The 27148-nt window shown below is 40.2% G+C and overlaps 1 protein-coding gene across 5 annotated transcripts in view; it reads left to right on the forward strand.

Annotated features, from left to right (window-relative positions):
- Window positions 1-27148, forward strand: part of STAU2 (staufen double-stranded RNA binding protein 2) — a 247048-nt gene that overhangs the window by 122331 nt on the left and 97569 nt on the right. For 3 of the 5 annotated variants that reach the window (XM_074987072.1, XM_074987069.1, XM_074987071.1), the window contains exons 11-12: window positions 2868-2928; window positions 13794-14101. In XM_074987072.1, the coding sequence (XP_074843173.1) occupies window positions 2868-2928; window positions 13794-14101 (369 nt within the window). Of the gene's footprint in view, window positions 1-2867; window positions 2929-13793; window positions 14102-14214; window positions 15363-27148 lie in introns of those variants that run through there. The other 2 variants (XM_074987074.1, XM_074987073.1) reach the window with 2 other exon arrangements.

Here is a 27148-nt window from a genome sequence, read left to right on the forward strand (position 1 = left end):
GGTCGAGTCCATTGCTGTACACCTTCCCACCGATACCGCTCATCCACCGAACACTGTTGAAAATTCGGTAGGACCGAGCGTCAGCTATCCTGGTGGCCCCAGCCTGGGCTTGACAACACTGGTACTCGACCCTCTTGGAGATGTCCACTCGTGTCCCAGAGGTGCTTCCACTGCGCCCAGAGGAGGAGGAGGGGAGACTGCGGCATCTCAGTCTCCAGGCTCTGCAGCTCACAGCATGGAGGCTCTGGGGCTGAGACCAGTTGAGCTGGCCTGCTCCGAACCTGTCAGGGAAGTATTGCTGAACTGCAGGAAACCCTGTACGAGGGTAGCATATGTAGCCAAATGGAAAAGGTTTACCATATGGGCCACTGAAAAGGGGATGTGCCCGGGAGAGGCCCCAGTACCATGTATCCTTGACTACTTGCTGGCCCTAAGCCAGACGGGGCTGTCACTGTCCTCCCTAAAAGTGCACTTGGCAGCCATTTTGGCGTTTCACCCAGGGGCTGGGAGGTCCTCAGTCTTCTCTGATCCGGTGGTAAAAAGTTTCGTGAAGGAAATGGAGCGAGTCAAACCACAGGTTCAGGTCCCCTTGCCAACATGGGACCTTAATTTGGTATTGTCTAAGCTTATGGCTTCCCCATTTGAACCCCTTGCCACCTGTTCGATGTTATTCCTTAGTTAAAAGGCAGCATTTCTGGTGGCCATTACCTCAGCCAGAAGGGTGTCAGAGCTCAGGGCCCTGACGGTGGACCCACTTTATATGGTGTTCCACAAAGACAAGATCAGGCTGAGACCCCACCTGGCATTTCTGCCTAAGGTGGTCTCCCCTTTCCACATTAACCAAGTGTTACCTTACCTTACCGGTGTTTTATCCAAAGCCCCATGTCTGCCCTAGGGAGCAGAGGCTACACACCTTGGATGTCCAGAGGGTACTGACCTTCTATATGGACAGGACCAAACCCATCCGGAAGTCACAGCAGCTGTTTGTTGCAGTGGCAGACAGGATGAAGGGGCACCCGGTCTCCTCTCAGCGGATCTCCTCCTGGACAGTGACCTGTATCAGAGAGTGCTACAAACTGGCGGGGGTTCCCCCTCCCCCGATCAAGGCTCACTCCACTGGGGCACAGGCGTCCCCTGCGGTGTTCTTGGCCAAGGTCCCTATCCAGGACATCTGCAGGGTGGCCACTTGGTCCTCCATTCACATGTTCGCAGCGCATTACGCAGTTACGCAGCACGCACGGGAAGATGCTGCAGTGGGCAGAGCTGTCCTGCACTCCTTTCGGGGCTCCGACCCCACCTCCTAGGCATTGGCTGGCGTTCGCCCACATTGGAATGCACGTGAGCAATCACTTGAAGAAGAAAAGACAGTTACCTGTTCTGTAACTGGTGTTCTTCGAGATGTGTTGCTCATGTCCATTCCCAAACCATCCTGCCTTCCCCTCTGTTAGAGTAGCCGACAAGAAGGAACTGAGTGGGGAGCAGGTCAGGCAGCGCATATATGGGCAGCCATATGGGCACCACTCCAAGGGGCACCGCACCGACCCTTGGGCTACAGGCTAGGGCAAAAATCTTCCAGCAATGGGGCATGTGCCGGCGCATACCCAAATTGGAATGGACATGAGCAACACGTCTTGAAGAACGCCGGTTACAGAACAGGTAACTGTCTTATGCAAAGCCTGCATCTCCACTGCTATAGTGATCAACGACACCCGCCACCGCACACTTCATAAGATCCACATATCCTGCACATCATACCCACTACAGCAGGTGTTATACCTCATCCAGTGCACTAAATGCCCCAATAAGAGTCACATGGATGAAACCAGACAATCAGTACATTCTTGGATGAACTCACTAAGGAAGGTGATAAACAATCAACACCGTATCTCACCCTAGGGATAAACACTTTTCACACAGTGATCGGTGTAAATCAGACGTATCAGACCTCATTCTCAAAGGAAACCTGCACAACTCTTGGAAGAGATGAGCTTTGGAGCTTAAATTCATAACTTTTCTATACACACTAGAAATTATGGTCATAATAAAGAATACTTTATGGCTTATTCCAACAGTCTCTGTAACTTACTATCCCTCCCTTTCCCTATGACTACAGGAGTGTTAATGGGCCACTTCGTCTTGAATGATCCCATGCATTTTTTTAATGTCTTGGGACCCTCACTACAACAACTCTGAACAGTAGAATTGTGATTATCCAGTATCCCTGGGGAACAGGGATTGCTGAATAATCAAATTTTCCAGTTAGTCGAGTGTGGAGGGAAGGAACGTTCCCACTCCTGAGGGCTGGGGGTGCTGCCCTTCTGCTGCAACCCCAGCAGCGCAGTTGGCCTTGCTTAGCTGGCCCCAGCTGGGAAGCTGACCCTGCAGCAGCAGTCCCTGACTGGGGTGGTGGAGGGGGCCAGCCGGAGGCAGCTAGGCCTGGAGCAGCCACCCCAAATACCAGTTAACAGAATGTGCATGGTTGTCCAAGTGCAGGATAAACCGGCTTTTACTGTAATCAGAAGTTAAACGTGTTTTCTAATCTGAGCCTAGTCCCTGATACAATAGTGCTGGCATCTTTATTGTTGATCTTTTGGCCTGTAGCCAATGATGTTTATTCAAGGAGAGACCTAGTACTGGAAGAACCTGTTTTAGGTGAAAATGAAGGTGCTCAAACAGAGCCCTGTGGGCAGATTTGTAGAGGGCCTTTCCTTGTACTTGTTTAGTTTTGGACAATTAAAAGTTCTGCTGTTTTAAAATGGAAATGTTTCTTCACAAAACTCTTTAGTACTTTCTGTAAAAATATATTTGTGTTGGACTGATTTCTTACTTTCTCTTCCCCCCCCCCCTTTTTTTTTTCCATCTGCCAGCTGGGAGAAAACAAAGGCTGGAATGGCCAAAATGTTGGGTTTGCTGAGCCAACGAGTAACAGTGAGTATTACTTCTTATATTCATTCATATTTCACTTTTAGGCACTCCACTTTTTCTAGTCATTGTGGACATTGTAGATAGTCTTTTTTATTGTAAATTGTCTGAAAACTTTCAGTGGTGTTTCTGCCTTACCAGTACAGACATGGTAGTGTGTGATGCAAGTGTGAAATTACATGTTCTTTGTTCAAAAACCAAGGGGGTGGATTTTCATGCTTGTTTTGAAACACATTGAGCCAGTTTTGGCATTATCTTCATTAGAGAAGAGGAGAAGGGGTTTTCTGAACTCAAGTTAGTTCATATATAGTAATTAACATGAGGTACAATCCTAGCGAAGACAAAGTAATTGTCATGGTAGCAGATTGAGGTAGGTTGCCCCCAGGGTTTGCTTGTCTAGCCTGCTGGCCTCTTTGCCCAGGCCAGGAAAGACACACTTTCATGCTCAAGTCTCATTTTTATTGTGCTACACAAAACTTAGGCAAAACTTCAGAAAGCCCTTCCTTAGCCCATAAACAGCCACAAGACCCAGAGGCTTTTCACCTTGCCCCTCTCAGTGCTGTATGGAGGGTTGCCCCCAGGATCCAAACTATTAAAAGGGCAACCCCCTTGTTAGCACCTTGGTGGTATAACGTGAAAACTACAGACTGCCTTGTCTTCACTAGGATTTTACCCACATTAGGCTATGTCTGTATTATGGGTCAGGCATGACCATAGCTGTAATGTTGCAGCTGTGCCACAGTAAATCTCCTGCATAGCTGCTCTATGCTGGTGGGAGAAAGCTCTCCCACTGGCATAATTTAAACCCATGGTCTTTGTCCACAGTGGGTCATGGGAAGTGGAGCACAAGCTGGTTACAGCTGCTGCTGGGTACCAGCACAGAGTTCCAAGGGACCATGCATTCTGCTAGGATACTGAAGAGATGAGCACGTTAGAAATACGTAAAAAGGCAGAGTTTTTTTTAAGTGGCCTTTACACACTAGATGCAAAGAACTCTGTTTTTACCTGGAAAAGATGAACCCATTTTTGAAACTCTGATGGGTTATTTGTAGCATATATGGAGACAAGCCAGAAAGGACCCATTACTGACCACAGACTGAAACATTTCAGAGGCAAATTTTAAAGAACAGTATGTAGGGCAGGGTGGCCCCATCAATTTTGTTCAGGTAATGTAGTTACAGCATCCCACAGCATGAGAACATTGCACGAAAATGTAACTCGACATCATTGTGATGTGGATTGCATATGGTGGGGCCCCTAAAATCTAATTATCTGTGGTCCGAAAGAATCTAAAGTGGGCCCTGAGAAGCTTATATGTACCTCCTTGCTGCCCTCATTCAGCTTCATAGCAATTTTCAAATGGGTAAGCAGCTACTTTTCCAGCTAAGTTGGGAACCTGATTGGCAAGAGCCCTTTGGTGGATGCTATTTGCACACAGGTGTTCCTTCTCTTTCTTTGTCTGCTCGATGTCGAATGATTTCTCCTGAAACCATATAAACTAAAACTAGGATAGCAAGGTGAAGTTGTCTGTTAAAGGAACAATAGTGAATGGTTTACAAGTGAGCATTATATTCTGTTGCTTTCCGACTGCACTTGTGTGGGATATCACTGGAAAAAGCCCTCTGCTCTGTTTCCTATAACATACCTTCATGCCCCCACTCCCATATTGAGCCTTCTATATCCCATGGAAATAGTGCCCAGAAGCTAACCAATTACTACTCCCTGCTCTTCCCAGCTGTTAAATACTTCTTGTGGCCAACTTCTTGATGCTATTCCTCCTAACTGATAGCACTATATCTGGCATTCCTTATACATCAAAAAGAAGAAGAAAAAGAGTGCAACCATTTTCACTAGGAAAGGTGTTTTACTTTTTCAGAGGTTAAACAGAAAAATCTTTTCTCTAGTTAATGGGTATTGTCCAAGCAAAAATTGAAAAATTGCAGCTACCTCGTAAATAATATTATGTTTATAAAAAGTTCCACCTATGTGTAAAATATTTACTGTTGTTTTTCTTCCTTAATCTTTTATTGCTAAGGACTCTTGCATGAAAACAGGATTTTTGTTCTTTAGAAGTACATCTGTTCCTGCTGTTTATTCACCATCTGAAATCATAATCATCTGTTTGTGACATCACAATTAGTTACTAAGAAGATGATTAGTATGTCACAAACAGATGATTATGATTTCAGGTGGTGAGCAAGCAGCAGGAGCAGATGAACTCCAAAGGAACAAAGATATTTGATCTAATGCAATTCTTCTGAGTAAAAAATAAGCCAAGAGAAAGACAGAAAATAGAGAGAGTGTCAGGGTAGCATCTTTAACCTTGGATTTAAAAGAACAACATTACTATTTCTAGCTATATTGTACAGAATAGTATTGGGAACTTTGTCAATTGCCTTCACATTATTAAGTATCTTTTGTGGGTTTTGTAGCACCTAACCAATAATATCACACAGAAATAGTCCCTTCACTAGATGCCTTGTTGATAGAAAAATGTACAGTCAAATTATAGGGAAGTATTCGTTCTTGTCCTTCATCTTGACTTACGACTGATATTCATGAAATGTTGCATGCTTGTGACTCTTGGCCTCAAAGAAGAAACACATATACTATGTTTCTGAAATCTTTCTTGTAATTTCCTGTATTGGGTGTGGAGTGGGGGAAGGGTTGTTTTTCTGTGCCCAGGGAATGTTAATAGAGTCATCATATGGTAATTAAACACCCTGTGCATTTCCAAATATGATGATAGCCAAAGTCTACTCATAATATATTAGATAAAATGTCTATATTATATTCAGTTTTGTTAAATTCAGCTTTGGTAGCATTGTATTTTTTTTATTTCCAGTATTGGTTATTGTTTTCTGTGGGCCTCAAGTGCATAACTTGTACTGGATTATATATTTTATTAATTAAGTGTTGCTTTTTCTTGGCCTTTGGTGAAGTAAAGTATAAATTTAATGTCAATTTGCTCCGTCAGATGATGGAGTGATAATTTCATAACTTTTAATCATACACTAGAAGACTTACCCAATGTTGCCCAGGTATGAGGGGCAAAGACGGGGGCTGCGCACCTCACTCTCCAGCTTCTCTCTGGCACTTGTCTGGTGTGGGGGTGGGCTATGTACCCCACCTGATGGCCCCTCTCTGGGGGTCAGGGAGGACGCATAGGTTGCCTGCCACTGCTCCTCAGGGTCAGCCTGGGGGCAGGAGCCATGCAGGCGGCCAGTGGCTGATCCCTGGGGTGCTTGCTGGCCCCCTGTGGGCATTCATGAATGTAACTGTCCCCCTGTGCTTGCTGTCCCCCCGGTGGACATGTGTGAGTATAACTGTCCCTGCTCTCACACCCCTCCCTTATAAGGTTTGGGTTGTTGGAGATCTAATTGCATTTAGCAGTCTGGGTAAGATAGTTATTAAGCCTGAACATTTAAGTGCTACCAATTTCAAACACGAGATGGAAGAACACTTAAGAAGAACTGATATTATTCATCAGGTCACACCCAAGAGAGTTATAGAAAAGCAGGATAGGAGGACCTTACCATGTTTTCCTCACTATTTGGAGGACAGTTCTTGCAGAATGAGAATTTGCCGTGAAAGGTGTATCGTGCACAACTGGTGTATGTTAAGTATTAGATCAGATATTAGAAAGGATTTCCAACTGAGAGCTGTGCATGCATTTTGTGTAAGAGTGGCCACAAGTGATCTCGTAATTGTTTGCTCTAAACGTATCTGGACTAAAACCTGGCCTAGTTATCCTCTTTACTCTGGAGAAGAAGTCTCGCCATCAGCCCAGGGTAATCCTCTTCTAGAGAAATTGGATCCCTGGAGCTGAGGCAACATTGCTATCCTAGCCAAGGCTTTATTACGTTCTCTTGTCCAACTTTTTTCCTAACGTCAAACATCTCACCACCTACAAACGCCTTTCCCCCACTATCTTCTCCTTTGATTTCATCATCACTCATAATTTCATTGAGCATGTGTATGCTTCCCTTGACCTGCTCAACTCCAACTATCTCTCCATCCTCATTTTCTAAACCTACTCATTCTTTCTTCTCTCCCCCTTATGGGTCATACTCTTCATTTCATCACCACAACTCTTCTCCTTTCTACTCTATTAATGAATTATCTTGCCTAGGCAAGACACTGTGGTTATGCTGAAGCCCTCTCCTCCTTGCTTCACCCTCAAAAACCACTATCTCATTGTTCTTCCAAGCACCTGAACTGTCAGCTTTCCATCCTGATTTACATCAGTTCCCTAATTTGTTGAGCCATCTACTTTTGCTGATAACTCTTTCCTATCCTGTACTTACACTATCTCCTTTCAAAACTCACATGATAGCCTTGTTCATTCTTAAATTCTGTTGGTACACCGAAGTACTATGCAGACCCTCAAATGCACAAGTCGTTGTGTCAAAAATGAATCCATGTCCCCCAGAGTGTTTGATCAGATATTCTAGGGAAAAGTCCTTATTTTTTGCTTATTCTTTGTATTAAAAATATCAAGACTTGTTTTTCATGAGTTCTCATTTCCCAAATGTAGGGCGGGTAGGTGTTGAAACTTTCACAGAGAACTTTTCTCTTAAGTGTGGATCAAGAGTTTGAGTGAAATAATAAAAACGAATATAATGCAAACAGAATTTTAAAACATCTGACTAAAAACTACTCCCTCTCTTCTCAGGTTTCAGATTTCTCTCTTGTGGTATCATAATTCTTCTTGTTCCAGTTGTGAATAGAATGTTCCAGCAAAATTAGGGAACTCCAGACCCCTTATGTTACTAATGAAAAAGTAAATTTTTCCCTTCTTATTCAGCTGTAAGGAAGCAAATAATATACTTACCTTTTAACATGGTTGTTGTGAGGCTAAATAAGCTTATTTCTTAACAGGAATCCTACAGAACATCACTTTGTTTTATCTCAAGTACCTAATTGATTATATGATCTAAGAACAAAGTACTGTTTGTGGTGCCTGTATGTTACAGTGATTCGTTGCCTGCAACTACATCTGACAGATGCATTAAATAATTAATGCTGGTGTATTGGTCAGTATTTCTGCTTCTGAAGTTCAAGATGACATATGGACAGTTGCTGAGTACGTAATGGCCCTGGTGTTTACCTGTTACATTGTTTTACTAAGGTTTTCCAAAATAGTGATACTTAAAAGCTGTTTCTGATATAGAAATGGTCTGGCTTTTACCATTTATTTTTATGGTACTACTTAAATTAGTCATTCTTGTTACTAAAATAGCCAATCTTATTTTTAGAATTTCTGGGAGGCTTTTTGATGAAATTGGATTCATGATAGGCCAGATGCTAAGAAATGTTGAGCAGCTGCCGATTGTGTGGAAATCCCTGTAGATCTGCAGATGCTCAGCACCTTACAATATCTGGTCTATTGTGAATTGCTTTGTAGTGAGGTAATTTAATGTCAGATTCTGATGCTTTCATTCACGTTACAAACTACCTTACTGCGCAGTTACTCCTGTTCATTTTAGCGGGGCTAATCGAGGAGTAAGGTATTACTCAGAGTGAGTAAGTGTGGCAGTTGCTGGATCTTCAATAATAAAACTATTTAGCAGTTGTTGCTGGCTGATTTTATTATGTTCCCAAGTACTGGTTATACCTCACAATCTTCTTTCAGCCAAAGATAGGTTATTTCAAATGTTGAAATGATCAGTCTATTTCATAAGATAAGCGTATCACGTGTAGGACTAGCGCGTGTCCCTCCAAGCATGGCAATCTGCAGAAGTAAGTCACACACTTCCACTGGCAATACGGATTGCAGTGAAGGGAGCAGGGCATGTTCCACTTAAGTGTTCTGGGGGTGAGGGAGGGAGTGGGTACAGTTTTGGCCCCTCCCAACACGCCAACCAGTGTAGCTTTCTCCTAGGCTTAAAGGGGGAGATAAGGAGGCAATTTGTGAGTCTTTGAGTCCGTCTGCTTTCTCGTGTGCTCCAGGGGCAGCACAACAATGTTCATCCCCCTTGCACAAGGAAAAGTTCTGTCTCTGTGTCACTGAAACAAGAAAAGGCTGAAAACTTGGTGGGTTGAGTGAGGTAGAGAAGGGATATTCTGTCAGTAACAGGCAAGAGGTGAGAAAGAATTAGGTCTGGTATTTTCAGAGCTCAGTTGAGACACTGGCATGTCTAGAGAACTAGCTCGTGAAAGTCACAGCATGCTATCAGGATGCCAGCTTTCATGTTTAGAAATAATATGCTCCTATATCTCACGGTTGTGAAGAAAAACGTGAAAGCGTGACCTAGTGTAACTGAAGAAACGTTTCCTGCATCGGTTCCATGATGGCTCTAAGACGATTAAGTGCCCCATTCATTTTGGTGCATTGTTAACTCAGGAACCTGCTGCCCTGGGGTCCCCGTCAATATCCTTGCAGAGGGACTATGTCAGGGGGATGGGAGGTTTGCGCTCACTAGGGCTGTGCTGGGAGAGACGTTGGCAAGGGCCCTTTTACACAGAATCCTTTGCTCTGATGGGTACGGGCTACATTCTCCTGTGGCAGAGATGCCTGCACAGTATGAAGGAAAGCTCCAGGGAGGAAAGAGGCTCCAGCCTGTCCAAAGAGGAATGGTGAGTAAGAGCAAAGATGCCTCTTGAGCTGGTAGCCCTGCCACTGCTGCTCCAGGCATGGATGAGAGCATAACACAGAGGTAAAACTACAGAGACAGTTCATGTAGAGATGTTACCCAGCCTCTATATTGTCCTAATCCAGACACTTATATAGTGTGCCTCCATTCAACTTTGTAGTTCTCTAGTATCTGATTGGCAGGTATAGACAAAAGATCACACACACCTGTATTTGATTGTAGGGCTGGAAATACAATTTTAAGAGACTGCTAACAATTACCATTAAAGAATAGATAAGAGTTGTTTATCAAATGTTAGTGATTATACTGCATAGCTAGTCTGCATATTTTCCTAACATGATTGCTTACAGGTGTAAATAATATGCTTGTGCATGGAAATTATTTACAATCTTTCATGAATGCGCTTCCAGGTTACATCCAGAAGAAGGCCCTACTATTGATGTATACAGTGAAATATAATTCCTTACACTCATTGTAATTGTCACATATCACTCAGTATCTTTGCTATAACCTTTATGATTTATGCCTGCATATGATTCTGTAATATGAGATTTGTATTGAATTTAGCATATGGTAATTTTTTTTAGTAGTCACATAAAATTCCAAATTTTGCAGAATAATAAGCTTATAAGAACTATGCTCACTTGGAGATAACTCCTATCTAGAGATAGTTCAATAGACATCTCATTTGTTTGTATTTTTAGTCTCCTAGATTTTATTAACAAAATATATGTACAGAAGCAGTTTCTAATATTTGTTTCTGAAGAGTTCTTATGCACCTCTCAGTTCATTCCTCGTCTGATACCATAATCATCATCCTGTGATGCCATGATTTCCACAGCAACTGAACTGTGACCTTCAAATTGAACGTTATGCGTTCAGATTAGGAATAAGGAGCAGGCACAGAGGAATTTTACAAAGGCTCCTGAGTGTTATTTTAAAAATAGGCAATGAAACTAAGAAAATATATTTTTAGCACAAATGTTCTAAAATAATTTTTAAGTTTTCTGTGTTTCAACAGCAGCTGTTTTAATTAGTCTCATCAAATTTAATTCTAAAGTGTTCAAATGTGTTAAAATAATAGCAAAAATACTATTATTTGGTTTTTAAAAATGGTAAATGATGGCAATAATATCAACCTCTTAGGTGACTCATGACTTAATTGTTACTTTACAAACACTTTAAGAGGTTCAGCTGGAAGGTATTCCATAAACGCAAATTCTATTATTAATTTACTCTCTCCATGATAACCACGTAGGTAGTTTGTAAGAACATTGACGTGTCATGCTGAATATAATTTTATTCATCATATGTTGTATATTAGTTTTTTTAACATTTAGAAAGTTTGGTAGTCTGGAAATATTCCAAACTGTTGTTCCAGACAGCAGTTAGATATTTGGGTGGATCATGTAAAAACATTGAAAAGGCTGAGAAAGCATGTGAAATGTTTGTTTTAAGTAATATTACATCAATAGAATAGACATCTGCAGTACTTGATTTGGATTAAAACATTTTGTAAAAAAATTCACATTGTGCTATTTTTTCCAAAATAAGATTCTTTTTCATAATATTTCTGTACCAATTCTTCTTTCACTTATATTACTGAATTAATCACCTTTATTTCTCAACTGCATTTGGTAAAATCAGATTTACGGTGGTCATATTTTAGGACATGCTGTCTACCTACCACTCTATTCTGTAATAAGAGTTTCTTGGTTATGTAGCCCAGTTTAAATGCCTGTTTAAATCATTTAAATCCAGTACCCATTTTACACAGCAATTTAAAAAGTGTGAGGTGAGACGAGATTTATCTAAAGATGCAGGAGTCTCAGATGAAGGGTATATAATCATTACTGTATATAATACTGCTTTATGCACATGCATATGGTGTTTTATAACACACAGATTTGCCAGTAAAAGGAGACTGCTCAGGGAGCCTTTTCTTGTCCTGCCCCAATATTTCCATATCATAGCCATTCAGAAGCTACACCAGATATTGATCTGAGGTCCCTGGTCCTGCAAGAAGTTCACATGGGTGAATCCTTGTGCCTGTGCAAAACCCCACTGACTTCACTGGAGATGTGTCCATGCAAAGTCAGTTGGAGGACTAGAACCATAAGGTTCTCTTCAGTTTTAGGCAAGGAGACAGGACATAGCACGCAGCCTGGTAAGCAGTATGTCTTGATGTTTCCATTCATGTACCCGCTTCCATTGCACACCTGTGGGAATCTGAACTGCTATGATGTGAAGCAACTCTGTAGACCACTCTGGGGTTCCCTGCCACCAGGCTGGCTGCTGCAGCTCTGCCTCTGCTCTTGTAGGCTGGGTCTACATTAGAGAATTTTGTCAACAGAACGGCCTTCTGTCGGCATAAGTCAGGGAGCATCCGCACATAACGCATTCTGTCAACAAAGTCTCGACAGAAATCTGCATTTCCCTTGACAGTATTATCCCGCAAAAATTTTAGGTATAACACTCTCTGGACAGAATACTGTCGACAAAGCACAATGTAGCCACTTCTGTCGAGAGAGCAAGTTGTGTGTAGACGCAATCTGTTGACAGAGGTTCTGTTGAGATTACCCCGTCGACAGTAACGTCTGTTGACAGATGCTTTTAGTGTAGACATAGCCGTAATGTCTCTCTGTAGTGGAAGCCAGAATTTGGGGTCCAAGCCCTCTTATTTTACTCATGTGAGTAGTTCTGCTAGTAGGCCTTGCATGAGTCTGTATACTTGTGTGAATACAGTTTGCAAGGTCAGACAGTTGACTATCACATTTCCTGTTGTGAAAATAATCCCCGCAATCACTAAATTATTCACATTTTAACAATACAACCAAATAATTCATAAAACTTATCTATACTGATAACCAACAGTATTGGGTTGTGGTCTAACTATATGAGGTTTATAATGAGTTAAAAACCAAACTATGAATAAAACAATTAAGACACACCTATACCTATTTGCTCAGAGAGAAATGTGAAAGTACAACAAAGAAGCATGTTCATTTTCTGTTTGAAGTTAAGGATTTTAATTATAGCTGATATTTCGGAATCTACTTCTGGCAGTAGACATCTTAAAAAATACACATCTCAGGAACCACTAAAAAATAAATTGAGATTATAAAATACTAGCAGAGCAGTTTCCATTCTTCCTTGACTGTTCTATAATCTTAAAATGATGATAATGTGCATGACAAATGAAAATAATCTGTAAACAGTGAACTATGGCATTTTTCTTCTCATTAGTAAACTACTTGCCAAAGTGATTTGCCTTTGTAAAATGTACTCCCGTGCCACCAGCTGTCTCAAATGTCACTTTTTAGGCAATACAGATGCTACCAGGGGAAGGCTCTGGTATGTGTGCTGTAATTTAACAAAACATTTTCATGTTCCTTACTACCTTTAAAGCTGTCTGCAAAATGGGTATATATATATTTTTTTCAAACCCTAGCTTTACTGTATGTTAAGATTACCTTACTTGAGCCCTGATGCTGCACATTCTTGCACACATAAGGATCTTCCTGGGTTACCTCAGGTGTGTGAAGTTATTCGGGTGCACAAGTGACTGCAGAATTGGGACTTCATTATCTAAAAAGATTATTTAAAATTCTGAAATGTAGTTAAGAGCAATTATCCTTCACTGTGTGTCATTAGAAATATTGAAGGCTTTTTCAAAATTGCACACTAATAAATTCTTTGAGTGTAAATGGGTGAAACATGTTCACACAGAGCAAAGAATACACCCTCTCAAGTTTGTCAAGAAGATAATATTTACAATATATACTGGACCACAGGTGTGCATAATTCTTTAAAAAAAAAAGACATGTTCCATTACTGAAGGTTAAGTGGCCTAAATAAGGCACTTTAGCACAGAAGGTGATGACAACAGGCAGTGGTATCAGCATGTGGGACAGAAGAAGATAACAGAAACATAAATATTACCATTTTTGACGTGTGACTTAGTTTTGGCAATTCTGACATCAGAGTGCCTCACTGGAGCATGCCATGTGGTCTGTGAATTCCAAATTTCAAGCACAGTTTTAGAGATCACATATAGGACTTCTTTTAAAAATGTATCCCTCCCTTAAATGTCCATTTAAAACCAGTTTTGGTTATAATCAGGTAATTGTGTATTCTTACGCACTACAAAGGACCCATTGCCTATAATTATACACTTTGTTTTCAGGTGGGAAGCATCTAAACCAACAACGATATAGTTACCCATCTTTAACTCACTGCAAGTGTAATGAGAATGGTCTTTGTTTTCATTTTCAGCACCAAAGGGAATTCTCCATCTCTCACCTGATGTTTATCAAGAGATGGAAGCAAGCCGCAACAAAGCAGCCCCTGGCACCACTGTAAGCTATTTGTCATCCAAAGAAATGAGCCAGACTCCTAGCTCTTTCTTCAGCATATCCGCTGCTACCAATAGTACAGCTACAATTGCCAGGGAACTCCTCATGAATGGAACATCCCCAACTGCTGAAGCCATAGGTTTAAAAGGAATATCTCCTGCTTCCCCTTGTTCTGCAGTGCAGCCTTCAAAACAGCTGGAATATTTGGCAAGGATTCAAGGCTTTCAGGTATGGGAGGAGGAAAATGAAGCTCTTCAGCCAGAATCATAGCATTACCATCTTAAATTTCCCTCTTGCCCTCTAGAGTATGACCACGCATGCCATTTACCTTTACCTTGCAGGGACACTAAGAAAGTTTCTGGATCCAGGAGATACCCCTTACCCAGTATACGCTCTCCTCCTCTAGGAATGTCTGTATTACAAGTATGGAGTATGATTGCAGTTCAGAGAGACCACGCAAGCTCGTATGCCAGAGTAGTGAAGCTGTGGCTGCATGTGTTTCAGTGCAGACCAGCCATGCGAGTAATTACCCAATCTGCACTGAAGTGTACACTTCCAGGTCTTCACTTTCCAGGACGCAAACTGGCTAATTTAGGAATGTCTGCTTGAGCTTCAGTCACACCCCTTGTTTGCAGTATAGATAAATCTTAGCCCATCTTTCTCCCCATTTGTCTTCATGAAACAATTATAAAATTAAAAGACGCTTTCTACTTCCCTTGCACTGTTTTGTGCATTTCTTCCTCTCAGTGGGCTCCTTCTGTTCTGCTACTGGCTCCTCCTCATTTAGGACCTGGTCCAGCAACGAACTTAAGCATGTGCTTAAAGTTAAGGTTGGGAATAGTGCCATTGATATCAGTGGATCTATTCACACACACACACAAAGCTAAGCATGTGTTTAAAGGCTTTGCTGCATCAGGGTGCCCTTATAATACTCGTTTTAACTGATGTTCTGCTTTCCTCTCTGCACATGCTACAAGTAGACTGAAGAATGAAGTACTGATTGGAAAGTGTAATTTAACTGCGTGTCTGGCGTCACAGCAGTGTAGAGTGCTCTTGGTGCCGTGCTCACTTTCGGTGAAAGAATAACATGGGATTTACCACACTGTATCAATTAACTAGTTTGTCAAGTCTGATCACCTGTCTCCAGCAGTGGCCAATACTTTATATTTCATAGGCCAGTAAAAAGCCTCCATAATGCACCTTGCCATTTGTGCAGTGCTATAAGTAAAGGGGAAGGAAGCTGCTTCCTGATCACACTCAGAAAAATACATACATATGTGCAATAGTATCTTTTAATGTATTTCAACCTTGGAGGGTAGGACTGCCTGTTTGCGAAGATTCAAACGTTTTACTGTTGTGGGGGGGTTTTCTCCTCAGACTTAAGAATTTGTTTTGTTTGCTAACTTTGTTTCTTATGATCTAGCTCATGTAGTATGATCATGTATTATCTGCTTAACTAAATTATGAAAATTAAAGGTTTCTATTAGAATTTTTGTATGCCCATGATTGTTTTTTTACCCTTGTAATTTACAAAGTATGCAGTTGCTTGTGATGATTTCAACAGGACCATTACAACTGGAGGAATAGTATCAGATATGGTGTTCTGTAAATTGACACACATTCATTGACTTTAACAGAGCTACATCAATTTTCACTGACTGGAACCAGCCCATTGGTCCTAATGAATAAAATATGCACTCAGATTCTGAACAGTCCTCAATATATATAGCTTTTGATTAATTAGTAATTTCTTTTAACACAAGAAAAGGGAAAAATCTAAAATTCATTACACTAGAGTTAAATTACTAATAAGGGTTAAATATCTTGTATTTCTTTGTGTTCCATTTGTCATTTGCATACAGTAGGTTCAGACAAATCCAGATGAAAAGAAATTAAATCCCCAAAGTTTTCACCTATTCCTTTCACATTATGTCTGACTGTTTGTGCCTACTAGTAATATTTTATTTTCATATGCCCAAAGCACAATCTATGGTACTATTTTCCCAAGCTACATATTGATTCCTACTTAACTGTGGTAAGGAGTTACTGCAAAATGACTATTTCTGTTTGTCGTGACCTTTCCTTGTTTGATTCTAGATGATTGTGTTGAAATTGTAGTTTTTAAAGGGTCTTAACTTGAGCCAGATATATAATCTCTGCTTTATCATTACATTTTACTTGTCCATAATACTGCACAACAGCACACTAATTTGGGCAGAGAATCTGATTTCCACATACCATCTGTATATAAACTGGTGACTTTACATCATCTCTGCATGCTTTTTTAATGCCTTGGTTGAACGAGTTTGGTATTGATGTGAAACTCTGTGCCACTGCAGGATCACTGAACTGAGGTGGAGCAGTGAACAGAATCTCTGTGGGAAATGGCTTAGTGGTCTGTCAGGTGCATATCACAGGTCTCTTCACTATTTCACTGGAGAAAGCTCTTTGTGTTTAAGAGTTTAAAAGCCTATTTCTTTACAGGTTAACTTTCTCAGGCATATTTACCAAGTAGAAAAATAGTACATTCACAAACAGGTAGCTTCTTTCATGTTTCCTGAATGCCCTGAAATGATTTTTGAACTGTTAGCATGTATTTGCGTTTAGGTCCGGATAACGTAGTTTTGTCTTTCTTAATGAATGCATACATTCTGTTCTGTTATAATGTATTTTTTTAAAAATAAATATTTGTCTGAAGTTTTTTTGTTGTAAATGAAAAAATATTTGCTTATTGAATTATTATGGTATTTCTCTGAACTTTGGCTGAAGAGGGCACCTGTTGTTAGGTGCTTTTTTCATTTAAATTCTTCTGAACCAATTGTATATAACCTGAGTCATGTTGCGTTACAAATCATTAATAGCAAAGAACTATCAGAACCAATGGAACAGTGCTTAAAATGTATCAAATTTTCTTGCCTTATTATTCCAAAGAAATTAGTAAATGGTAGGTAGCAGTGCTCTCTCAACACAATTCAGAAGCTGTCCCTGGATACTTTCCAAGAATGGCAGAGTTCAAATTACCATTCTTAATGAAGCCAAATACTTCACAAATAAGCCTTTACAGATTTTGAATAAAGCATTCTTATAACTTACTTTATAAAGCATACATGTGGATAATCTACAAGTTAATTATTTTACTGATGATTGCTAACGGGTTGCTTATAGGAAAATTAAGCTTTGATTAAAATTATTTTTAACAGTCTTTTTATTCACTGCTTTTTAAGTGGAATAGAGAAGGTAAAACATATTTGCTGACAGTTTTAAGTGTAGTAAATTATTTCAAAGAGTTTATTTAAAATTGAAATCTCTAGAGAAAAAGTTTGCATGTTAATGGTCTAACCCTGTAGATCTTACTAAGGCAAAACTCTCACTGGAGTTAGTTGGATTCCATCCATTAATTTAATGGGAGGTTTTCTGAAATAATGAGGGTAGGGTTCAAGGTACCATAATTTTTGTCCCTTTTCTGTAGTTGCTAAGTGTGGATACAAAGAGGCAACTGTGTGGGGCTCCACTGGCTTCAGTAGTACATCTGCAGGCAGTAATCTTAGAATCAGGGCCTTAGGTACATTGATCTGTTCACTATCCTGGAGCTTCTGTTTGAATTTGTCCAGTGATTTCAGTGGTTGCACAGTACACCTATTTTCCCAGTTCCATTTATTTGTTAACGATTCCATTTTAACATTGATTTACTTAAAAATGACATTGGAGGGCATTCTTCAGGTGATCCTCATCTCACCCAAATTTAGCATTTTGTGTGTCTCAAGTGTCTCTCCATGTCTGATTGAAATACATATCCTACAACGAACTTTCGTGTATGAATAACTTCACGCCCTCGAGAGGTCCCATTCGACTCACTGATGTCAATTGCACTATTCTTTGTGCTCAAGGTAGCACTGATGTGAGGATCATGGCCTTGGGTTGTAAACAGAGAGAGGCCCAACCAGAACTATATATTCAGCGTGGTTCATACTTGGCTTGGTAGCTTTGACTTTTTCCTGAAGTGGAGTGAAATCAAAAAATATATCCTAATAGCTCAAACTTTGTGGAAATTTGGACATTTGGATTGGATATGGTTATCCATGCAGTCTTGTCTGAACCTAGCAACTGAATCTGTCTATTATTGAATTATATTATTTAGGTTATAAATTCAGATATAGGAGTTTGTTCAGACTGGTCTCTAATTGTTTCTTCCTTGCAATGGGGACCCTGAGTAAATGTTCAGGAGCACCTAAGTGCCATTTTCAAAAGGAATTTAGGCACCTAAACGTGCAGATAGACACCTAGTTGGATTTTCTAAATCACCTAAGTAGGTTAAGTTGCAAACTCCTTTTAATCTCCCTGGGAGTTAGACACATAGCCTTCTGTGGTGCTCTTTAAACTAGCACTAGATAGCTATATGCATCTTTTGAAAATTTGGTCCTATTCACTTTTGAAAATGGGACTTAAGCATCTAAATCACTTTAGTTAAAAATTGTGTTAACACTGAACTCACTACAGTAAACACACTGCGTAGCAGACCCCATTTTACCAGACATTGATAACAACAGACGTGTGCTATCCTGCCCCCCAAAGAAAGTATAGAGTACAATACTGTACAGTACTGTAAATGGCGACTCACCAGAGACACCACCATACCCCCCCACCCACATCCCGCAGCTGGGACTGCTGCAGCTACGGTCTCCTTGGCCGCTGCTGGGAGAGCCACCACATGGATCCCCCATCCGCCTGCAGCTGCAGGGGTGGCTGGGAGCCAGAGGAGCTACCACGCTCAGGGCAGGGCACAGGAGGCTCAGAGTCAGAGGAGCCACTGCGATGTGCTGGAGCTAGGAGGAGCTGTGAAGGTCAGTGAGAAACCCTCAGATATAATGGACTTCCGTTTTAATGGACAACCCTTCCCCCTATTAGTGTGTTACAGCAAGGGTTTACTGTACTGAGTGTCAGACATGGGTGACTACTTTCGCTACTGTTATACTATTTAATGGATGAAGGAGCTCGGGCCCGAGGTTCTTATATAGGCAGATAATTTAGCTTCAATGGGAGTTGATTGCATGTGGACCGAGTCAGGCTTCAGTACTGAGCCCTAATAAAAGCACTTGAATGTTAAAACTGTAACTGACTGATTTCTTTGTGTGTCTGACACTTGGTGTGCTTACTACTTGTCTGACCATTAACTGCATTTTCAGAAAGATCTGACCCCCAGCGGAGGGGTCAGGAATACTCATTTTTAGTCAAAAATTCTCTACAAATATGATTGAGTCAATAGTTTTGTCTTATTTGTTCAATTTAAAAGCACTCACCTGGATGGCTGCAGCTTTCTTTCAGTATTTCTTTTTACTTACATGAGTCGGTATAATTTGCTTTTTTGGTTTGGCAGAGTTCCCTGCGAATCTTAGCATCCACTGTTTCCTTCCTCCTAACTTACAGCTGGTCTTGCCTTTACCTCACTGACTCTCTACGCTGCACCTCTATCCTCTTTGGTAGATGGGACATAAGCTCTTCTTTGAGGTTAGAGTCAGTGGTAATCTATGAGTTGTTAAGGAAAGGTGCACTAACCAGGCATAGCTTTCATCTCCATCTGAGGGCAATTGCTTCTTTGAGAATTCACCAGTCTTTGCAGGGCATGCCACAATTTCAAGATGTTTGCTCTTTGACACCCTCTCATTCACATCAGCTTCTAGCTGAAAATTTAGGACCACATCTTCAGCTGGTGTAAGTCATGTTATCTCTGTTGAAGTCAATAAAGTTACACCAATTTATCATCTGGCCCCTATTACTGCATTTTGATGTTATTCTTAAACTTGTAATATCACAAAAATGTAACAGTGATAAATAGGAAGTAGACTTCAGTGAGATGTTTGCCAGGCATTTGAACTCTGAAGAACCACGGTCTCTCGGTTAGCTTTCAGATGAGAATGTGCTTACTGGCCTTGTTAGATTAGAGAGAAAAACAAGCAAGACGATTACTGAACATCTTCCAATGACCCTAAATCCAAACAGCTGTAAGAGCAGAAATTAGCTGGATGATATTTATGCTGCTGACGTTAAGTGTGGCAGCATGCTGAAGAAATTCAGTACGCCGTCTCATTCTGACTAGGATGTTCTTGCTACGAAGGAAGCATAGACAGACCAGTAATGTCAGCTGGGGCAGAAGGTGAGGGAGCCAATCAAATAGGATTCAGGGGCAGCACACAAAGAAGAAGGTCCTCTGGCTTCAAGGCAGGAGATCATAGAGCATTTCCTGTGGGAATGTTTGTTCTGGGTAGCATACAGAGTGCATGCCCCGCCTTTATAGATCACCTTGGCTTACAAATTGAGAACTCCCATCCCTTCCACCTGCAGCTTCAGAAGAGAGGGCATGGGAGCTTCATCACTCTCTCGCCAACATTTCTGTTCCTGTCTTCTGACTTATGAAAGCAAGAAGGCTTCACTCGTTCCTACTTGCAGCCATCCGATGGGACAAGTCTGTTTTATTTCTCACAGCTGTGTAAGAGGCAATATCTAATTTTCCCTCCGACCTAATGGAAAGAAGAAAGGCACTTGCTTTTTCTCTTCCCACAACTGTTTTCAGTCCTTACCTCACCATAACATGCTTTTCCAATGCTGTTTCAGCAGCCAGAATGAAATGATGGGTGAGAGATATTTCCTCAAGGAGATCTAGACAAATACCAAGTTTGAAGAAATTTGAATTATAACCAGTTTTCAGTTGTAGTGATCAAATGGTTACTTGGTTGAAGAGGGTAAGGTGAAAAAATATTTTTCCAGAGAATGGTCAAAAATTATCGGTAGATTTTCCTCAGAATTTTCCACTAATGCAAACTTGCAAACTTTCAGCCTGAAAAGACACTGATGCTGATCATGGGGAAAAGAACCAAATGACCAAATCTAGACCATAAAACCAAATAATTCGGTTCTCCACCCCAACCCTTCCACTGTCAAAACACTTGTAGCTATTACTGGCCTGGAAACTACACCCCCAGCACACATTCCAATACTGGAACAATACAAAAGTCTCTAAGCCAATCTGAGTGGAAAAGTATAAACAATACATTAAAAAAAGGAGGTTGTGGAAATTATAACCCCAGGCTTTCTGGCATCATTAATACGAAATGAATTGTAAGGCTGCATTAGCAAACAACTTTCAAAAATCTATTTTGGAAAAGATTTTGCCATGAGAGTAGTCAGGCCATAATTAGGAAAAATGATTTCTGAAAACATTTTAAAGACTATCCAGATAACTGTTTTGAAAAGAAGACTGTTAACGCAAATTGTATTTCATCCATGCTGGGGGAAAAAAATACTTTAGGCTTCAGTCCTGCAACATCATGTGGGTAAACTGTTGTGCCTGCAAGGAGCCACTGGAGACCTGAACAAAAACAGAAGGCACCTAACTGCTATCAGTTGTGGAATTAGGACCTAACAGAGACCAACAGTTTATCACAGTGAGGACTATGAGCCAGTGTCACCATATATTGCCTTTTTTTTTTTTGCGTATTACTGTAGTGCCTATAAGCAGCAGTCAAGGAGCAGGAACATCAAGGAGCTTACTATCTAAGTATAAAGCAGGAGAACAACAGCTGGACGCAGATAGGCTGACCAGGGAGTACGAGGAAATAGTAAGATAGCACTGTTGAGGAGGATTTTGAAGGTGGCTAATGAGGGAACTTTGCAGATATTTATGGTGAGTGTCTCCCAAGTATAAGGGTTGAGAGAAAGCATGAAAGCGCTTGTTAGAAAATTTAACAAGTGGGAAATGGAGGCAGGCATTACAGGGCGGACAGAAATGAAAGTGGACATCTTAAAAATGAATGAGACATTCATAGGTAGAGAGCAGATAGGTTGTGAATGGTCTTGAAAGTGAAGACAAATGGTTTAGGTTTGAAACAATAGCGAAGGTGGTCTTAAAAGTAGGGATTCAAAGAGGAGTGACATGGCTAAAGCAGCAGATAAATCTGATGAAGGAAGATCAGGAGTTCTGTTATAGTTGTGTTAAGCTTGAGCTGAACCTAGATAAGCACTGGGGTGTGTGAGGGAGGAGGTGGAGATTTTAGTTGGAACAGGAGACGACTGGCGGTAAATCTGTGAGGTAGCATAGAGAGGGTAATTGAACTTGTGTTTTTATTGAGATTGCTTAGAGATAAGATGTAGCAGGAGAGCAAGAGTGAACCAAGGATAGAGGCCAATGGAACCCCCACAGAAAGTTGAATGAGGAGGCTCTCCTGATGGATATGTTGAAGGAGCAATGAAGAGGAGAACCAGGACAGAGCAAGATTTTAACAAGAGCATGGTAGACGCATGTAGCTGACATGTCAAGGAAGGTGAGGCTGGAGTACTGGTGCTGAGCTTTGGCTTGGAAGAAACTATTAGACACCTTCATTCTTATTATGGTTTCCAGATCACAAATGCTCCTTCTGTGCCTCCCTCCTATTGTGCTACATTTTCTGATGCATCTTGTTTGAATTTGGCCCTGGTTCTGGACCTTGTGGTTTGTGGCCAGGTACAAATACCCACTTTGTGGTATCAGTGCCTTAGATGGTAAGATCTTTGAATCAGTTTCTGATATTCTTGGCATGCTGATCTCTGCTAGCACATTACTTTAATAGTCCCATTGGTCTCAGTGAAACTATTTATGGAATAAGGAATAGATGGGTCATCATGAGTAAGGGAGTTATTTTCTGTCCAGGAAATGCATCTTCCTGTATTTTTAAACAGTGCATGCTTCTAAAGGCTAACTCAATAATAACAATATTAATAATGACAGTAGACCTTAATCCAACAACTAACCTCTAGAGTCTTAGCCACATGCTTTCATTATCTCGTGAAAAGTCCCGACCTCCTCACAGAGAATATAAATCCAATGAACTCACTTGACAGTCTTCCTTATCCCAGGCTTCCTAGCACCTACCAACCGTCTTCTCTTCCTGATAGTTTTTGTCACTCATCCTTAATGTCACTGATCTAATCCCATGTAGGTCCACTAAGATAAACCCTGCAGTTTTACTTGGTACCAAGCCAAAGTATGTTCCCAACATCCAAACATCTGGCTGGTTCAAATGTCTGCAGTGCCTGTCTCCCACTCTGCTCATCACTACCTCACACTCTCAGAAAGTAACAGAGGGGTAGCCGTTAGTCTATATTCTAACAAAACAAAACAGCAGTCATGTAGCACCTTAAAGACTAACAAAATTATTTAGTAGGTGATGAGCTTTCATGGACAGACCCACTTCCTCAGAAAGAAGAAAGCCCAGTGTTTAAAGGCAATTAATGTCTTGGGATTTCTGTCTTCAGTAAACTTCAAATTGAGTCTTTTTGTTTCAGGATCAGTAAAGAAAGAGGAGAGAGAGAGAGAGAGAGGAACAGTGCAAATGGAATCAGGAATAATGGACTGAATGCAGTGTTTTTGCTTTGTTCATTAGTATCTTGAAAAGGATAACCCCAAATGCCTGCATGTAACTTTGTACATGAAGTTCTCATAGCCAACTCATTTATTTGAAGAAAAAAAAAGTTGTAAAGTTAACAGGATCTCTCTGAGTACTGCAGCCAGTACTAAGCAAGCCAAGCTCTTCTCCGTGCCAAGTTCTTCAGAGTAAATCCTAATGTGACTTGATAAGCTAGATACAGACCTTGCACTGAAGTAAAGCCAAAACTTTGAAAGACTTGAAGTCTCAGCTAGTAGAAATGTAAGTGTGATGCTGAATCCTTAGTAGAGTAGGGCTTAGTTTTAACCATAATTTTGTAACTTAGACTTTCAAATCAAAGCCCTTGCTGAGGAAAGTATTTTTAGAAATGAAATGTATGTGCTTTCTGGGAATGAAAATAATGGGGTGTGTTGTAAGTACAATGTTGCGTACAAAAATTACTCCACCGTGGAATGGATAGCATATCACCAGATTTTCAGCAAATTCAGGGAGCTGGATTTCTGCTTGCAATTTTACACTGATCGACTCCCCTTGCTCATCAATATAGTGACCTCCAATTTATGCTTTCACTTGTACTACATAAACAGCTTGTAAGTGTTCTGTTTCCATCTTCTCTTTAAAAGTCTTTGTAGCCAAGAAGAAAATTAGAAGCAGGTGAATACATATTTTCATTGATGTTGAAACCAAAATGTTATTTAAAATATGAATAATTTTCCTTCTCCAAACCTGCCTTAATTTCCTCAGTTATTAGAAACAGTTACCTCTCTCGCTTGTTTCTCCACAAGCTTTCTAAAGCATACCCTTCCGTGTATTCTTCGTTAGCAAGGCACAAAACCTTCATTTTTTCCAGAGAACATGAAGAAAACAGAAGATCACAAGAATTTTTATATGCAAATTAGTCAGCGTTTTCAAATGCACTTTGCTTAAAATATACATTGATATTAGGTTTTCTCTTCAAGAATATATTAATTATCTGAATAATTATGTGTTGGGATCAGAGATGGCTAAGACAGTTCTATTAGAACTGTGTCAGATATGACTTACGTTACTCTCTAGTGTTTTACAATGTTTAGTGTTTTACAATGTCGAAGTAAATCATGTGTTTGTTTTTTCAGAGTGGTCTTTGCCCACAAAAGCTTATGCTCCAATAAATCTGTTAGTCTATAAGGTGCCACAGGGCTTCTTGTTGTTTTTTGCAGCTACAGACTAACACCAGTAACCCTTTGATATTTTCTCAGTGTTTACAGATAACTTTAGCTCTCAGGAACTAGATTTGTAGGAAATGGACATTGACTCTTTTGTTCAGACACAGAGTAATCTTTGCATTCACAAATGGCACCTATGGAAAACGTTTTCTATGTTTGCCACTCTGCACTAGAGGGAGGGATAGCTCAATTGGTGGTTTGTGCATTGGCCTGCTAAACCCACGGTTGTGAGCTCAATCCTTGAGGGGCCATTTTGAGATCTGAGGCAAATAGATTTAAAAATAAAAAAAAAGCTCGGGGGGATGGTGCTTGGTCCTGCCAAGAGGGCAGGGACTGGACTCAATGACCTGCCAAGTTCCCTTCCAATTCTATGGGATGTGTAACTCTATTTATTTATTTATTTAACTCATTCTTAATTCCCAATATAGTACATATTATCTGGTAATAGAGGGGTGATAAAATGTTACTGTACACATCTTGCTGAATTGTGATCCATACAACTATAGTGGCTGTAGCTTAACTTTCCTCTCAGATGAAACTGAGCATCATAGTGACTACAATGACAAGACCGGGAAGGTCAATGGCTAGGCCTTTCTCCCTTGACTGAGCACAGTAGATGTATTCATGAGCCTTTAAAAATCACAGTCATCACTGAGAACAAGAGACTTATGTTTGGAGGGTCTGTAAATAAATGAGGCACAAGCCTTTTTGATGGAGATCAAGTGCAAAATTAATTTAATAAATATTTGATATGGCCTCTGTGGGGATACTATGTCCCGAGCTAAGAAGGTTTTTCCATCTTTGTTGCAGTTTACATGTACGAAAGCTTTCATATACAGCAACTTACGTGTCCACTATAGTCAGCAATATAAAAACCTGTTGTAACCTGTGACACTTTTCTGAGTCTGTTAAGCTATCTATTTATGATGCTTCAAGTGTTAATTTCCTAACCAGAAACCTAGTATAGTGTGTTTTATTAAATATTTAAGCCTATAATATAGCTGGTATGCTGCCTTTATAAGTCAGGAGCATGTTATAAAAATCCCAAGATTTAGTGCTAAATTGTCAGTCTTTTAGCTACCAAGTATCTTTACTTTTCCATGCAGTAGCTACAATAGAAACTTTGTCCACCGCTGTGAAGTAGACACAGCGATTAATGAATCTGAGGTATACTAATCAAACATATCTTTTCTTGACACAATGATTGTGTTATATATCACAAATGAATGCACAGGCCTTTATCTTTCCTTAATGATCTAGCAAGGGGTCTTTCTTAAGTGTGGGTGTTTTTCATGCTCTCCTTAGATTTGTTCCACAGGGGGTGACCATTAGAAACATCTGACAGGCATGCAGTTAGCCAGCTCCCTGCTGAGATTAGTAAAATACTATATTTAGTAATCCCACTACATCAAGGAACTCCAGCGTTGCAGGAAACAGTTTGATTCAACGCTTTTTTATGATTTTTAAAAAAATTTTGTGTCTTATTTTTCATCTGGAACTTGCAACTTTTACTTATACTCCATCATTTTGTGCTTGTTTTTCATATTTTGGATCTTTTTACCCTCCTTATTTTGTTTGCACTGTAGTCCTCCATTCTGCTCTTTGCCAATTTGTAAGGTAGATACGAAGACTGTAAGCTGTGTTTTAACTTATTTCATGTGCGCTATTAGATGTGGCTAATTCTAACACTGGGACAAAAAGCGTATATGTGGAGGGATGCGGGTGGCAATGTAAGGATGATTAAAAGATTCACACTTATTTGCTAGACTAATATATAGTAGAAACTCCTGTGTCTGATCTTGGGTCACAAATGATTTGAATTTGTCAGTATATATACACACACAAACCAGAGTTGTTGTTGTTGTTGTAGCTTCCTGTTGCTATTTGTCATTGAAACAGAAGTAGAGCAAAGTATGAGCACGTTAAAAAAAAAACAAAAAAAACCCTCTTACTCTTTAAAATAGCAAATCCAATTACCAAGTGTACAAAGTTAAATAGTGTACAAAGTAAAATAGGAGAAATGTGGGGAAAAATAAATGATTCAGCAAAAAATTAAATGGAAGGAAAACATGTTGTAAGACTACCAGATGAATGAAAATTCTTTAATGTTCTCTTTGGGTCACAGTCTGTTCTGTTCACCAACAGAAATCTTGAGTAACCTGTCTGAAATCATCAGAGTTACATGATATAAATTTGAAGTATCTGAGTACAGAATTTGGCACTCTCAATTTAAGAGGCAGATTTTAAAGAAACACTATCTTTTGTTCTAATAGAATGGTCCTGATGGGCAGTCAATCCTAAAGAATTGTGCATTGCTGAACGTAATGGCATTTTATTACCCAGTTTATTTCTGTCTAGCATTCTGGGACTCCTGCTGATACTTTGAATCAGAGTATTTTTTTGGTTTGGAAACATGAACTTCAGTGTCACACATGACTTTATTTTATTTTATTTTTTAAGTTAATAAATGGTCAAGATCGAAAGTACTTGGCCACACAGACTTTGTGCTTCAAACTGTGAACAGCTAAGCAGTAGTGTGTGAAAATGTCTTTAAAGAGCTGACTTCTTTTTTCCTCCGTTCAGAGTCTGGTTATCATAAAACCACCTTATTTTCAAACAGTAATTTAGTGTATTATACTCAGAGCCATTTCAGC

Source organism: Carettochelys insculpta, chromosome 2, assembly GCF_033958435.1.
Source record: "Carettochelys insculpta isolate YL-2023 chromosome 2, ASM3395843v1, whole genome shotgun sequence".
Taxonomy (NCBI): Eukaryota; Metazoa; Chordata; order Testudines; family Carettochelyidae; genus Carettochelys; species Carettochelys insculpta.